The 15,652-nt window shown below is 41.6% G+C and overlaps 1 protein-coding gene across 1 annotated transcript; it reads right to left on the bottom strand.

Annotated features, from left to right (window-relative positions):
* Positions 1-313: 313 nt before the first annotated feature.
* PYROXD1 (pyridine nucleotide-disulphide oxidoreductase domain 1) lies at positions 314-11,886 on the bottom strand. Its single transcript, XM_005481838.3, has 12 exons — positions 11,756-11,886; positions 10,285-10,365; positions 8,822-8,941; positions 7,591-7,719; positions 6,713-6,786; positions 5,946-6,106; positions 5,200-5,300; positions 4,209-4,338; positions 3,296-3,408; positions 2,097-2,219; positions 1,293-1,430; positions 314-894 (listed from the first exon to the last, which is right to left on the bottom strand). The coding sequence occupies exons 1-12, from the start codon at positions 11,849-11,851 to the stop codon at positions 646-648; spliced, it is 1,515 nt and encodes a 504-aa protein (XP_005481895.2). The 5' UTR covers positions 11,852-11,886; the 3' UTR covers positions 314-645.
* Between the last annotated feature and the right edge of the window lie 3,766 nt (positions 11,887-15,652).

Genomic DNA, 15,652 nt, shown 5'->3' with positions numbered 1-15,652 from the left:
ATTCTCCTAAAAAAAATTAAGTGATTTGTCTGGGACAAGTCTCAATATGTACTGCCAGCTTTGTATTGAGTACAATAAATTGTCCCAAATTTGATCCAAAATAAATAGGAACTCTCAGGCAGCAACTGTAGAACAAAATCAAAAGCCAGGATGAAACAACTGCTGTCCAGGGCTGGCACTATCCAGTACAGTGCAGCTCCACCCCAACACCTGGACAGCTCAAAGCTTTGAAGGGACAAACAGCTCAAAGGCTGCTCTCAACTGACATACCATCCTGGCTTTCATTGTGCAAAGCCTGTGTTCTGTACTTAACTGAGTAGAAAATACATTTATTTCAGAAGTAAACTTATGGGGGAAAAGAAAAAGGAAAAAAAAAGGAGTAAGGCCATGTATTTGCAACCTGCATTCCAGGTAGCAAGAGCTCTGAGCAGCCTGTGCCCTGAAACTGTTCTCTGTTCATATGAGCCAGCACAACAGAGATTGCACCATTAGCTGGTACCTGTGGCAGTAACCAGTCAGTATTTTAGCAAGATCAACCCAAAATCTTAATTGAGGATTGCATTTATCCCCAGTCCTGAGAAAACAGTTTTCTAAGATGTATGACTTGCTCTCAAAGCTTCATACAAAATGGGAATGGGGCATTGTTCAATCAAAATAATCTTCTATGTCAATATCTGGATTTAGGAGATCTTCACCATAGGCTGAAAGATCCATTTGATTTAAAATTAAGTTTTCAAAGGTTTCTTCCAAGTCCGTTTCACCGATGAGCACAGCTCCCATCATTCGGCCGTTCTGCATCACCACTTTGACGTACTCGTGGCCCTTGGTACACCTCAGCATCAGCTCGTGCTCTGAGCCCAGGCCCTGAGCGTTGTACTTCCCCAAAACCACCACCTAGGAGAAGGAGAAGGGAAAAGCTCTCATAACAACACTGCAGTGGCTTTTAGCATTTCTGCTGCTAACAGTTCTCGGCCTCAAAAGTGATGCAAACAGGGAAATATTCATCCCTAGGGTCCCTCCCCCATCACTGGCTCGCAAACACACAATGGACTCAAAAATCTTCCCCTTGAAATATCACACACATTAGCACAAATACACACAATGGACTGAAAAATCTTCCCCATGAAATACCACATACATTAGCACAAAATGAGAAAATCTAAGCTAGGATTAATTACTATAGAAAGAAACCTGCTTCCTCAATATTAATGCACCTGCTCACTGTCAGCAAGTGAACATAAGCAAGCAGTATGTGTTACTCAGTGGTTTACCAACTATCAGACTGTACTGACCTTGTAATTGAAAAATTTGGTAATGTGAGCAAATAGTTCAAAGCTGAAATCCATATCAATAGACTCCCCTAAAGCTTCTGCTGCCATGCACTTTGCTGCATACCATCCCATCTGCCGAGCCTGGGTCCACAGCCTCATCTGCAAGAGACAGTCGGGAAGACTGAAGTGACGAGGCCATCCCTGTGCCACGGGCACACTCTCTGCAGTGAGCACTCAGAGCACACTCACTGCTCTTCATACTCAGAGGGGCTGGCCAGCTCATTGCCAGCCACCTCCACAGAACTCAGCCACCAAACCCCCAGGATTATCCACTGTGGGGTGTCACTCACTCAGGGTCAGCAAATGTGGTGGTGTTTGAGGGTCCCCAGGATGAGGGAAGACATGAGAATCTTGACTCCATGTTTCAGAAGGCTGATTTACTATTTTATGATATATATTGTATTAAAAGAAAATGATATACTGAAACTATACTACAGAATAGAATAAAGGAGACATCAGAAAGCTAGAAAGGAATGAATAATAAAATCTCGTGACAGACTTGGTGTCTGACACAGATGGCTGCCATTGGCCGTTAATTAAAAACAATTCACATGCAACCAATCAAAGATGCACCTGTTGGTAAAGCATCTCCAGACCACATTCCACAGCTCTCAGATAGTTATTGTTTATATTTTTTTTCTGAGGCTTCTTAGGAGAAAAATCCTAGCGAAGGAGTTTTTCAGAAAATCTGTCAGAGGCAATCCACTGTTAACCTGTCCCTCCTTGGTGTGAGCACTGGTGTGTAACTCCTGTGCCAGGACATACCTGGTGCCACACAGGGCTGGGCTCCCAGGCTGCTGTGCAGATATCTCCAGCTGCAAACACATCTGGCAGAGACGTGTGCATGTGCTTGTCCACCTTCAGTCCTCCATCCTCTCCCACAGCAAACTGAAGGGGTTCACACATCAGCAACGGCACCAGGCACCCAACTCCCTCCCCCTTAACAATCAGCTGCTCCTTTATTATTTACCATGAGACTGTGCTGAGTGGCAAGAGCTCCATGGAAAGTACAAAGCATTACTGTTATTACTATTTCTAGAGCACAGCACAGGTTTTAAAGGACTATTACTGATACCTAGGCAGGGAAGTCACAGAGCTTGCCAAATTCCAAATCACACGGTGTGTTTGTTACAGGAATACCCAGTCTTAAGAGATCACTTTGTATTTTTGCCAAGGCAAGAAAATACCATTGCAAAAACTTAATTCCTGATCTAAGCTTATAGCATAGGCATGGAAATACATCATGGCTCAACATCAGATCTATGTTTTCAGCACTTCCTTCTTTAACCAGAGCACAGCCTTTTACCTCATCATCAGATGGCACCACTTAACCCAAATACCACAACATCCTGGTTTTGTTTGGGATCATTTTTTAGTACTAGCTTGTATGGGGCTATTTGTTGGATTTGTGATCAGTGTTAATAACCCAGGGATGTTTTAGTTGTTGCTGAGCAGGCACTGAACACAGAAACAAAATGATCCTGAGGTATGGAAATGCATATGGCAGTTATGAACTCCAGAATCACCATCCACATTTGGGTGCTGACTTCCCTCAATGAACATGAGCACTGTGACAGCTCAGTGTCCCAGATGGAAAATACTGGAAATAGTTGCTTCCTTTCCAGGAGCAAATGTCAAGATTAATAAGGTAAGACTATGGTACAGAACCAACATGGAAATTATTCTAAATTTCTGCCACATTAGCCAATTATACAGATGATTTTCACTCTTTGGTTAGGCTTAACACTGCATATGTACTATATATAAACACCTGAGGAGCAACATAATAAACCAAGTCCACAAATCAAATACACTTGTATCATGTTGGATATCTCAGTATCAACACACCCTGCCTTATTTTGAGATGGTGCACAGTATTTAAATCTTTACCAATCCATGTCAGAACACAAGTGTAAACCAGCTGAAAAGGTTTCTTTAACCTTACTTGAAATCAGTATACTTACATTATTGCCATCAAGAAATGGTTCAACATTTGGCACAACTCCAGTTGCACTGACAATGAAATTGCATCCATAAATTTTTCCATTAGTTAATTCCACATATACAGGCCACAGCACTGAAAAAGGAGAAAATTTTGCCCTGAGAATGTAACCAACAGAAGTTATTTTATTAATTATGTCTTACGATAAAATATGAATGAAAATAAAACCATCAAAACCTTTGAGGTAACTGAATAGGTAAAGAAAGGTTAAAATTGAAAATAAAAAGGAAAAAACTATCAGCAATTACCTGTTACTTTTCTTACCATTGCTCAGAACTAGAGAAAAAAACTATTTTGGAGCTCAGCTCCAACTCCTACCAATAACTTCCTTCAGAATTTTCCTAAATTAAAGCCCTCCGTGTCCTGTGGGATGTTCTCTCAAGTATGCAATTGCCAAATATTCTTTTATGTAGAAATTTACAGATGCACAGAAGTGCCTCAAAAGCAAAAAGAACAGCACAGACTTGACTTGTGCTGAAAGTAACTGATTACTAAAATAGTATTAAAAATATTCATTTTAATTAGGTGGAAATTATAGGCATAATTATTCATTTTTTAAAAAGGGATATTTTCCTCTACTTGGAAGGTTTACTTCAGTTTGATACAAAATGTTCGTGGTTTTTTTCCTCATGTTTTAACTATTAAAATATTTAATGGATTGTGTTAGGATGGAATATTCTGCACACATGATTTTGGTTGCTTTGTGGAAAAAAGTGTCTGACCCACAAGACTTGATAATTTAATTGCAGCCCATAAATTTGATTACTGTAAACTGCTAGACCTCAAATTATAGAGAAAAAAAGATTTATTTTTCAAACAGCAAACATGCTCCAGCACAGATTTACCTTCAAGGTCTCACCAGCACTGGCACTCACCCTCATCTGCTTCTACATTTTTCTCTCCTTTAGGAAAAGTCAAGGAAGTCTGCTGCAGTTGGATAAATTCTTGCTGTAAGAGTATTTTCTTTACTTCACACAGTATTTCAATATGTACTTTGTGAGAAAACTAAAACAAAGAGACAGAATTATAATGATTAGTGATCACAAGATTGATAATAGCAAGGACATCTTCACCTAAATTGATATTACTGAAGTGGGAAACCACCCACCATATATCCCAGCCCACTACCTGGATTCCCACACTTTCCTCCTTTTGGCACAGCTCTAACCATAGCCAGTGGCAATTTAGCTGCTTTTTCAGCAGGTAGCTCATGTTCCTTTAAAGTTCACAACAATTAGATTTTTCTGGCATGCCAGAAAACATATTCAGGTTCCCCTAAGCTTGCAGGAAGGGAGTTCAAACCTTATCAGAACAGAATAAAGTAAACTCATTTTTCTGTCTTTCAGGATTGCAAGTCCTTTATTTTTCTATCGTTCATTAAATTTTGGTAACAATAATAAGTTTAAATTCTAAACACAGTAAAAAGAAAAAATACTCTGTACCATCAACCAACATTTGAACCATATTCTGAGCTCAAGCCAGAAGTTGGGAAGTTACCTGTTTCTCTAAATTGTTTGGTGAATTTGGGCCTTTTTTTATTCTCCACTACACAAATACAGTTCCACAGCCTTCAACAGCCAAACCACCACTGATTAAGCTGCTAAATATCCTAAACATCCTTTAGCTGCTCTTTGACTAATCACTCTTGACATTTTATAAATGCAAAATTTATATAAAATGCAAAATTTTTATAAAATGCATTTTATAAATGCAAAATAGATGCAAACACCTAACAGCTCAGGAATTCATAAATGAAAAAAAAAAAAAAAAAAGTGAGGATTTTTGCTTTACTGCAAACATGGAACTCTTCCCTGTGCTCATGGCCACAACACCCAAATAAATCTGGCAGCAAGGTTATGCCCATACCTCCTTAGTGCCTTTAAGGTGTAAGCCCTCGTGCCAGTCAGGGCCCAAGGCACTGCCCAGCTTGTCAGATGCTCCTGGAGGTCCTCCTTTCTCCTCACTTCCTGAAGCAAAGACATGGAATATATCAAATTTAGTGTGCCTCCTTCCTTGTCCTCAGAATTCAGAACAAGGATTCTCAACAGAAAATACCAGAAATACCAACAGAAAATAACAGAAAAATACCACCTGGGGTAATATCCTTCTTCTTCCTGCCTGATGTCTAGAACCATGCTCTTCTTTTTGTCCTGACTTTGGCCCTACATATGTTTGTGTGATGTTTGTTCATGCAGTGCTAATTGTTGTTTCTGAGACTGCACTTTATCTCCACCTGTAATAATGTTCTGTGTGGTTTCACCTGCCCCTCCAATATCTCATTATGTGACAGTTAATCCCTATAGAATGGTGAGTTCACATCAAAACATTACAAAAAACAGAACAAGTTCTTCAGCAGAAGGAATACAGGGAATTAATGTAAATTTGGCACAAAGGTAAGCACTTTTTAACAGCTCACAAGAAGCTGTATTACATTCTGTCTACATAAATGTGGGATGGGTTTTTATGTTGCATTTTTACTCTCAGTTTTTGAAGAAGGAAATGTCATGAATGATAACAGTAAGCCTTACTCCAAGCTGTTACACTGACTGATTTTAAGACTACCTTTAATATGAAATGCTGCTGCTGCAGTGTCAGGAAGCTGAACCCCATACCTTCCACTGTGTACTTGGTTCTTTTACACTCGATGGGACTCTCCTGGCTTTCAGCAGTGAGCTTGGGAAGGAGGAATTCAGCTGCTCCTGCATCAAAGAAAGTGTTCCCAATGGCTTTGTCTTTGATAGCCCAGATTACTTCACAGCCTTGAACTTCATACCTGTGGGCATTTCAGCAAGGGATAAAGTGACAGACTGCCTGAAAAGGATCTTTTAGCAACACAAGCAGAAGTGTGTCAAGTTTCCTTCCAGAAGCCAGAACCAGGGGATCCAAGATTCTCCAACCTATCAAATTAACTTCTAAATACTTACATAAGGAACCCATTAAAAATATCTCTTCAAGCTGACAAGTCATACTTCCTCACCAACACAACCCTGACTGAACTGGGGTAGGGGGCAGATCCAATTTATAATACTAATAATTAGTATTTCCTGCTTCCCGTAATGAAAAACAAGTGCATTTCTGCCAGACTGCCACTGTTAAAAACAAGCATTTGGATCTTGCTTGCAGTATGTGGAACATGAACTGAATATTCCTGATATCTATGTGTCAATAAAGCTTCTTCTGGAGTTTTTCTGATTTTGTGTGTCAGTAAAAACCACTATGTTGCAAAAAAAAAAAAAAAAAAACAACCCTGTAATCAGTTTTGCTACTAAATGCTCTAAGAGAAAATTTTATAAGTCAACCTTCTCCCAAACTCATGTACACTGATTTAGCATTGCATTGTTAAAGATTTTCTTTGATTATGTAAGTTTTGTTCACTTACACTAATTCAAGGGCAATCCCACCGTTTCCTACCACCACTATTCTCTCAGCTTGAGCCAAATTCTTCTGAAAAGCCTGCATTAAGAAAGGAAAAATGTCAGAGCATGTTGCCTCCCACTGATCAACTATATCCTTCTCAGTATTTTCTTGCTCTTAGTCTGGATTTTCTCAGATTATTGATACACATCCAGCTAGGCTGAGACCTCTGAGAGAAGCTGTTGTAACAAACTACAATTTCAGTTTCACTTCTGATTCTTTGAAAATGTAACTCCTTTTTTTATCCTCAAGGTCCAGCTTCATTTGATGAATGGCAGCTCCATGTTAGCAGTGCTCACCCTGCCTCTTCTAATTCTGAAGACCTGTAGCAGGGAAACTTCATCTTTGCCTTCCAAGCTTAATTTTTAGTCTATTAAGTCATTTCTCAGGTGAAAACTTTTCCACATCTTTGACTATTTCTAACTCTTTTCTGTACAAAGAGGAGAAGCTACAGTAGAACTGCAAGAGAATAAAAAGTCATTCCTTCAACAGCTTTCCACGGCATGAAGCAGCCCTTTGTACCAGGAACCACACACACCTTCCCAAGGAAATTTCTTTCTATTTTCCAATTGGATTCTGCCTGAAGGGTGAAAAAATATTGTTTATTCCGTATTATCGTGTTAGAAATAATGTGTACGAGCTATCTATAAACTTAACAAATCGGTGGCTAATTAATTCAGGGGCATTATAAGGCTGTTTTCCTGCTAGTGCAAACGTTCCTAATTAAGAATATATAATAGCAGAGATTATTTTGTGTTTCTCCATTTCACTCCACAAGAATTATGGTATTTTGCACCAGATGCAGGAGTACATTGCACATTTTGAAGTCCCAAACACATTTACCTGTGCACTGTCAGTGTCCCGGATTCCTAACACATACGGGTTCCCTTCCACAATTAATTTTGGTTTGGCTCCAGCACACAGACAAAGCTTTTCATAGATGTATTCTTTCCCATCTTCAGTGTAAATTTTCTGTTAACAATGAAGAGAAAAGAAAAATCAAAAATGAAGACATCTAAGAGACATCTTTCCTTAATGTCACAGTAATTTGCAGATATGAAAAGCTGTAAGGGGCTTCTGAAGGAACAAGGCTTCATCCTCTTCCTCACTGTGTGTCATTTACTGCCATCACACTCACCACAAATAAGTGACCAATAAAGTGGGAAGTGCACCAGTGCACTCAAAGCAAGATCAACCACTTGGTGGCACTTGGTACTCACTGGCTGTGCCAAAAGAGTTCTGTGTTTTCTATGTGACAAATGTCCCTCAGGCCCCAGGAACAGAACCATGCACTGCTGGACATCAGCAATCGAGAATCTCATTCAAACATTTCAACAGCAGTAGCTCTGAGTTAACCAGGCACAGGATAGGACACAGATCAGAAATACTGCAAATCTGTTCTTTGCTGGAGAAAAAGGGGAGGCACTCCACAAGCTATGTCATTCTGAGAAAGAAGACCTTACATTTTAACATTTTATGACATTATTTGTTGTTCTACAAACTAGAAGCTGCATAGCCCAAAGTGATTTTGGGCAAAAGAGCCTCCAAATCCACATAGATTAATTATTTATGTCCACCAAGACCAATATTAAAACACCATCCTAGTAATGATATAAGAAAACCACTGTATTCAGAATGTGAACAGAATCCACCTGGAATTATATCTCCAAACTTTAGAAGTGAGCAAAACGAGTTTGGGATGTGAATGTGAGTTTCTCATACTTGCTGGAGTGAAAATAACATGTTGGCACAGAGCTAACAAGGCTGTGTACATGCTGCCCATTGCTCATATTTGCAATGTATTTCCTGCTAAACAGAAGGAAGAAAAGGTGGAAATGTTGGCTCTTTCAAGATTTATTTTGTCCTCTGTATCTATTTCTACTAGAAAAACAGTTTAAGCAGTAAGTGAAATTAGAATTAGGAAATGTTTTCTTGTAATTTTGGTAACTTATCAATTCAGTAACCAAAATGTTCTTGAACAAAATTTCTCACCCAAAACATTCAGCTACTTCTTAAATTATTTTTAATATACATAATTTGAAAAAAACAAATAAAAAAGAAAACCTTAGCTTACATGTTCATCACTTTTCAACTGTTTCACTCCAGACTGTATAACTCTAATATTGGGATATCGTTTTTCTAATAGGGAACTTGGCTGCTCTTCAACATCAAATTCCTCAAGTGCTTTGGAGACCTGTAAGAGAAAGAGAAGTATTTAAAAATATGGATCATTTACCCATCTCTTCTTTTAAAGTTTTTGACAGAAGGTGCTGTGTCCATTTATGGTAAAAAAGTGACAACATAAAGCCCATATTGTCTGAAAATGGGTTACCATGTAACTCTTAAAAGTTTCTTTTTCCATACAGAATCTTTTCGTGCCTGCTCCTGGTTGAAGAGTCCAAGTACTACATGTTAATCCTAAAGACAGAGATTAAGCAAAAATGGAAAAGAAAACCCTGGCAGTTGCTCTAACTGGTACAATGTTTTATTCCATAAAGAAGTTGTTAACACTGCTTTTTCATTTATGTGATGTAGTGTTAAAAACCTGGTTTTTCTCTAACTTTGATAAAATAACTCATCCAGAACCACTACCTGATATTTCAGAGACCTCAGGGGAAATGAACAACATCAAATAGAAAACAAACACAAACAAAATAAAAACCCCAAAGAGGCAAGACATAGCTTGAAAAACATTCAAATAAGTGATGACAATTTTGTGGCTTTTTCCAAAAGAGTGGCTGCATGGAAACATCCAGGCCTGCTACTTTATTGAGTGTTTGAGTTTGGAACACAGCTAGGAACCAGAAGCCACACCATGCTGGCAATTCAGAGAGAAATTAAGACGCTCATATCCAAATCTCAGATTCTGCTGCCTTCCAATAGTGCTTAGCTCTTCCCTTATTCTTCAGCTATGTAAATTTCCAGTGATGTGAATTACAGACTTTACATCTCTGCACTGTGCAGATGTCTTTGCTGGACACTCAGCACTTTCAGAAAGCATTCTGTACTTGGGTGTTAGTTTCAGAGAGAGCTCTCAGACTCAGCTTCATCTCCTACTAGCCATAAATCTGAATTCATGCATACATTTGATTTTCTTTTTCAAACCAGCAGGAAAGATGTCACTGAATAAGCAGCTGCTGGAGTAGACAAAGCCCAAAGCAATTCCCCAGAAGGTTATCCCTTTTTTTGCTGTTTCTGCCCCAAATTCAAACATGAGCAAGACTATGATACCATTCTAGTGCTTCTAAGAGGTCACTCACTAAAAAAATAAATAAATTAAATAAAATAAAGTTTCAGTAACTCTGAACACACTTCAGTCATGTAAGTACCTCGTTTAACCTTTGCCTGAATGGTGTGAATATATTCACAATTACTGATCATTGTAAAATAGCCTGTCAGTCTTACTGACACCACTGCTATCACACAAATATGAAAACAGGCTCTAAGTCATGAGCTTCTTCACCACTGGGTTCTAAATTACCTGCACAAATGAACTTTGAACATGTCTCACTATAAGAAAAATGAAGTCTCTCTTACCTGCTTGAAATTAGTTACAGCTTTGATAACTGGGGAGGCTGTCACTAAAAAAATGTCTTCTGATGGGAATTCTGCAGCCAGCTTGTAAAGAAACAGAAACCACAATAAGAGTCATCACCAGACTTAAACACAATAAAACTACTGGTGAAAAAAATCATATGTTAATATATTACTTTGGTTTTGTAGAATCATTGAAAAAACACTACTTGAGGATAACAGAAGGATAAGGGCTGAAGAGGATTTGGAGACAACATTTATTTCAATCACACATAAATATACCTTCAAGAATTGCAGCCACAGTGTAAGGGACTATTGTCACAATATTCCAAAGGCCATCTAATGCTCACACTGCGATCGTGGGATCTCTGGACACACCCACTTGGTGGATACACTTTTTTTACTGCTCAGCAATGACTAATTGCTTATAGGTTTCATTTGCACAGAGGAAATGCTGATTTCTCCTGGATATTTTATACCCTATTTATAAACGGATCATTTTCAGGGTGCTACTAAGCAATGCAAGACTTATAAAGCCCCAAGCCAAAGGGAAGAACTCCTATTTTAAATGTGCCTTGCTCAGCAAGGTGACACAGACCAAGACAAGTGGTGCTGCTGGGGGAAGATGCCAAGCAGAGGGACCTTGAGAACACTGCCTCCAAAACATGTGTGCTGCTCTGCAGCCCTAAGAGATAAAATATTCCTCATCCATCTAATACCCACATAATTTCATTCTACAGGTGCAAAATTACCTCCAGTTACTATTACTTTAAAACCATCAAAATCCTGGGGACCAAGTGACAGATTAATTTATTTTTAGAGCTCGGGCTCACAGAGAGGTGGAAGAGGTACACAGTTCTGAAACATGGAGCCTATAAAAACTGAGCAGTGTTAATTAAAAGGAGCACATCCCAGCAGCCTCCAGCTGGGCTGCAGTACAGTCCCTTAGAGTAATTCCTGCAGGGATCCCGAATCCCTGAGCTCTGGGCCAGGGCACAGAGATCCAGCTCTCTGCAGTTAGGAGTAACTCACTCTCTTTACAAAGCGTTTCATAAACTGCTTCAAAACGACCTTATCAGCTCTGAACCTCTGGAGAGGTATCTGTACACAGATAAACATCCTTTTATTACAGCACTGCTGCCCTGGGGCTGCGCTTGGCTGGTGTTTTCTCCAGGGACACACAAAAAATTATTCAAATTATTTTTAGATACGAGGATTAGGGGTGTGTAGGACAGAGTACGGAACTACTGAAACACACGCGAACATTTGTGCAATGACAGCGCAGACGTTTCGGTGGCCGTGCCCTGCCGTGGGTTCATCTCTCTAAGCCAGCGCCAGCCGCTCTCACCGGGCAGGCGGCAGCACCGGGCCGGGCACACCGGGGCTCCCCGGGCTGAGGCAGCTTTCCGCACCCCTGCGGACAATTCCCGGCTGCCGGGGAGCGCCAAGGGGAGGGAGAGCCCGGCCCCGTTACCTTCTCGGCGCAGGTGACCCCCGCGATGCCGCCGCCCACCACGGCGAAGCGGCCCCGCACCGCGCCGCCCGGCCCCGCCATCGCCCCGCCCGGCATGGCCCGGCCCGGCCCCACTGCACCGCCCCCGGCCTACGGAGCGCGGGAGCGCCACACCTTCCTCTGCTCCGCGGGCACGGGCGGTCCCGTGTGCAGCCGCCCCGCAGCGGCTTTTCCCCGCCCGTTCGGTACCTCTGTGCCCTGTGGGTGCTGTCTGTGTACGGGGATCAGGCCCCGTCTTGCGCACCCACTCCGGGATCGAGCCGTAATCCTGTCCAGGTTTCCCCTCCACCGGTCCGGGTTTTTATTCCCGTTCCATATTCTGGCGAAATCCAGCCCAGGTTTTTCCCCATTCCCTACTCCAGGCAATCCAGTCCGGGTTTTCCCTCACACCATACCCCAGGTCTGATCCCAGCGCTCTCTGTACCAGCAAGCCCTACAGATTCCATGGAAACCCGTATCAATTCCACGTAAACCTCTATATCAATTCCATATCAAGGCCTTTCAACTCCATATCAATCCCTATCGATTCCGCTTTTCCTCATCCCCCCATTTTTTCATATTAGCCAGCTTCACATGTAATATGAACAGCAGCAAGGTGTGCTCAGTTTATTAAGAATTAGAGTGGGATTGAGTGAAATTCCTGCAAAAGTCAGTGTCCAGGGCAGCCCCAGGTGTGGTCAGTGAGGATGAGGAGGGTCAGGGGAAGGAAAATCTGTTTTTTTTTCTGATTTAGGGGTATCAGCTGATGGGGGGTTGTTACTTTCTAATTTAAAGGGAAGGGGAAAACCTTTATGATGCCATTTTATGGGCTTGAATTGAGGGCAAACTCCCCATTTTCATCACCAGAACCCAGGACATTGCTCTGGCTGCCCTGGGGGACTCCAGACCCTGGCAGGGGGCTCAGAGACCTTGGCACAGAGTAAAAAACACCTGTGCCTTTGATTTTAGCCCATGGAAACAATTACCACCTTTGTGTGAAGAGTTACATGCCACAAGGGTTTGAATAGAATGATAGTGAATTTATCCCAGGGTGAAAAAGTAGAATTTTGGGGATTTAGAATGGGGGATCAGGAGGCAAGATGGAGAAATCTGGGCATGTCCAGTCTCTCTCCTTCTTCTTCTTGTCCTCCATCTTCTGCTGTGATGGAGGCAATTTTGGATTGGTTTAGAGTAGAGACAGACTGTCTAACATAGGGGATAGGTATTAGAAATTATTGTAAATAAAGTACACGCAGATTTTAGTATAAAAAGCCAACACCACCCCAAGGTCAGGGACTGTGCCATAACCCAACCTGCTGGACAGAGAAAGAATGGAATAGATAAGAGAAAATAAACAATCCTGAAAAGCAGAACCAAGGAATCTCTTCTTCTTCTTCTGTCACCAGGCTGGGAGAAAAAAAAGACTTTTAATACCTCAGGAGCTATTTCAACCCCAGAAACCAGAGAGGCAAGAAAAGGTGTGGTACCAGAGACACAGCAGGAGCAGAGGAGTCAAGAGGAAGACTTGCATGGTGCTTGTGAGAGGATAAAGCCCACAAACCTTTGGTTGGGGTCCCTCCTCACAGGCAGGCATGATCCCCCCCCTAATCCAAACACCCTCCTATCTCCCTGAGAGCTCCTTTGTCCTTTAAAAGCTCTGGCCAGGTGTGAGGATTGCTTCAGAGAGCTTCAGCTCTTTCTGCATTACTGTGCTGTGAAAAATGGCCTAATGAACGAGAGGCAGCTGAGACTCTGCTGAGGGAAACCTCAGCTTGAGCTGTCACCAGATCCACTGCAAACTAGTTGAGTAAGACTCCTTAAGACCAGTTTAGAGCTAAGAAGGACATCATTTATTCAGGTTACAGGGGTGCTAACTGCTAACTTTGTGTGCACACACGATTTTACAGCTGTGTTGCTTGCACATTACAATTTGGATGTGTTACATGCATGTTACCATTTGGTCATTGTCATAAAACCTCCCCAGGTTCCCAAACTCAGTCCTTGCTTTGGCTATTGCTGCATTCCTGAGCCAGATGTCTTCTCCTCTTCCAGTTGTCCTTGCTGGCAGAGCAGATTTTGCATGCTTTATTTCTCAGCTGAATGTTCACAGGCACAGGAGAAATTCAGTGAAGCCTAACAGCACCAACTCCCCCCTTTGAACCTTCTCTACTTCGGCAAGATGATTTGGTAAGTTTCAATTCAATTTCTATCTAGAATCGTACATATTCTTGCAAGACCACAAATGAGTGTTTTGTAAACATGATCAATAACAAGCCCAATAATTACTACAATTACAACTAGAATTACAAGGGTTTCCAGTATTTGCAGTAAAGTATATTGTAGTCCACAGAACCAGGTAAGGTCCTTTCCATGCTCCTGAAGTGGCTCCAATTTCCAGGTCCTGATGTGTATGTGATCCCCAGGCTGGAATGAATGAACTGGGGATCCAGGGCAACAGGTTCTGAGGGAATGATAAACTTTTTTAGCCCATTCAAGGATTTCCCTAATGAAATTAATTACTGATCCATTTCCTGATTGTCAGTCTGTTTCTTGGACCAAGGGAAGGTTGCAATAGAATCCAGACCCCCAAATATCAACTCATATGGGCTCACCTTCAGGTTAGTTTGGGGCTGTACTCTAACTTGTTACAAGGCTAGTGATAACATCCGTGGCCATTTCAAGAAAGTTTCCTGACATATTTTGCTAATTTGTCTTTTTTAGGGTTTGATTCATGTGCTCAGCCCTTCCACTGGACTGCAGTCTCCATGGAGTGTGTACATCCCAGTTTATACCCAACTCCTACTAAGCTGCTGAAGCACTTCAGATACAAAGTGGGGTTCCCCATCAGGTGACATCCTTGTAGGCACTCCAAACTGGGTATGACCTCTTTGTGGAGCACCTTGGTGACTTCCCTGGCCTTGTTGGTGCAGCAGGAGAAACTTTTATTGGGTGGCCAGAAGCTATCTGCCAACACCAGAAGATACCTGTCTCCTTGTTGGTGTGGCAGCTCAGAAAAATCAATTTGCCAATAATCCTCTGGATTGTTTCCTCTTTTAGTGATCCCTGGAGGAGGTCCTTTGGAATTCAAACAATTATTTTTAAGACATAGTGGGCATTTTTCTGTAATAGATCTGACAATTTTTGTCATATGAGCACTCAGTATCTGAGTCTGCAGACTGATCACCACAGCATGGATTCCTTTGTGGGTCTGCTGGTGTTTGTCCTTTACAATTTGTAACATAAGTTGTGATGGAACTGTGACCTGGTTATTGGGCATAACCAGTCACACATCCTCTTTATTCTGGGCTTTTAGGTAAGCAGCTAATTTTAAATCTGCCTGACTATACCCAGGGCTACCTTCTGGTAGTGAAATGGCTTTCTCAGGTCTAAATGGCTTTCTCGCGTATTTAATGCTAGGATGCCTCGTTGTGCAACCTCTCAAGCAGCTTTACCTGCAAGTCTATTTATTTCCCACACAAATTTGGGAATCCCCACACTGGTGTGCCCTGCAGTGTAGCATGGCCACTTTGGGCAGTTGGATAGCATCGAGAAGGAACAGTATTTCTTGTTTTTATTTAATGGGAGGGCCTTGTGCTGTTAATAGGTCTCTTTCCCTCCATATACCCCACAGGCATGGCAAGTGCTAAAAGCATATTTCAAATTGGTCCATATGTTTGCTCTTTTTCCTGCTGCCACTCCCAAGGCTCTCTGCAGTGCTGTGGGTTCTGCCCTTTGTGCTGAGCTGTCCATGGGCAGCAGTGCAGCTTCTATTATTTTGGCTGACGAATTTTCTGCATAGCTGGCTTTTCACCCTCTTGCACAAGGCTACTTCTGTCCGTGAAGAACTCTGCTGGATCTCCATTTTGTGCATTTTGTAGG

This window comes from Zonotrichia albicollis, chromosome 4 (genome assembly GCF_047830755.1).
Source record: "Zonotrichia albicollis isolate bZonAlb1 chromosome 4, bZonAlb1.hap1, whole genome shotgun sequence".
Lineage (NCBI taxonomy): Eukaryota > Metazoa > Chordata > Aves > Passeriformes > Passerellidae > Zonotrichia > Zonotrichia albicollis.
Note: the sequence above shows the minus strand (reverse complement) of the source record. Positions and strands in the feature narration are given on the sequence as shown.

Bases quoted from the DNA above. Each gene is read 5' to 3' on its own strand.
- PYROXD1 (XM_005481838.3), bottom strand. From the start codon at position 11,851: ATGCCGGGCGGGGCGATGGCGGGGCCGGGCGGCGCGGTGCGGGGCCGC. The intron at 5,301-5,945 runs GTATGGGGTTCA...TCTTTGCTTCAG, and splicing joins AACCAAGTACACAGTGGAAG to GAAGTGAGGAGAAAGGAGGA. The intron at 895-1,292 runs GTCAGTACAGTC...TCCTTCTCCTAG, and splicing joins CCAAATTTTTCAATTACAAG to GTGGTGGTTTTGGGGAAGTA.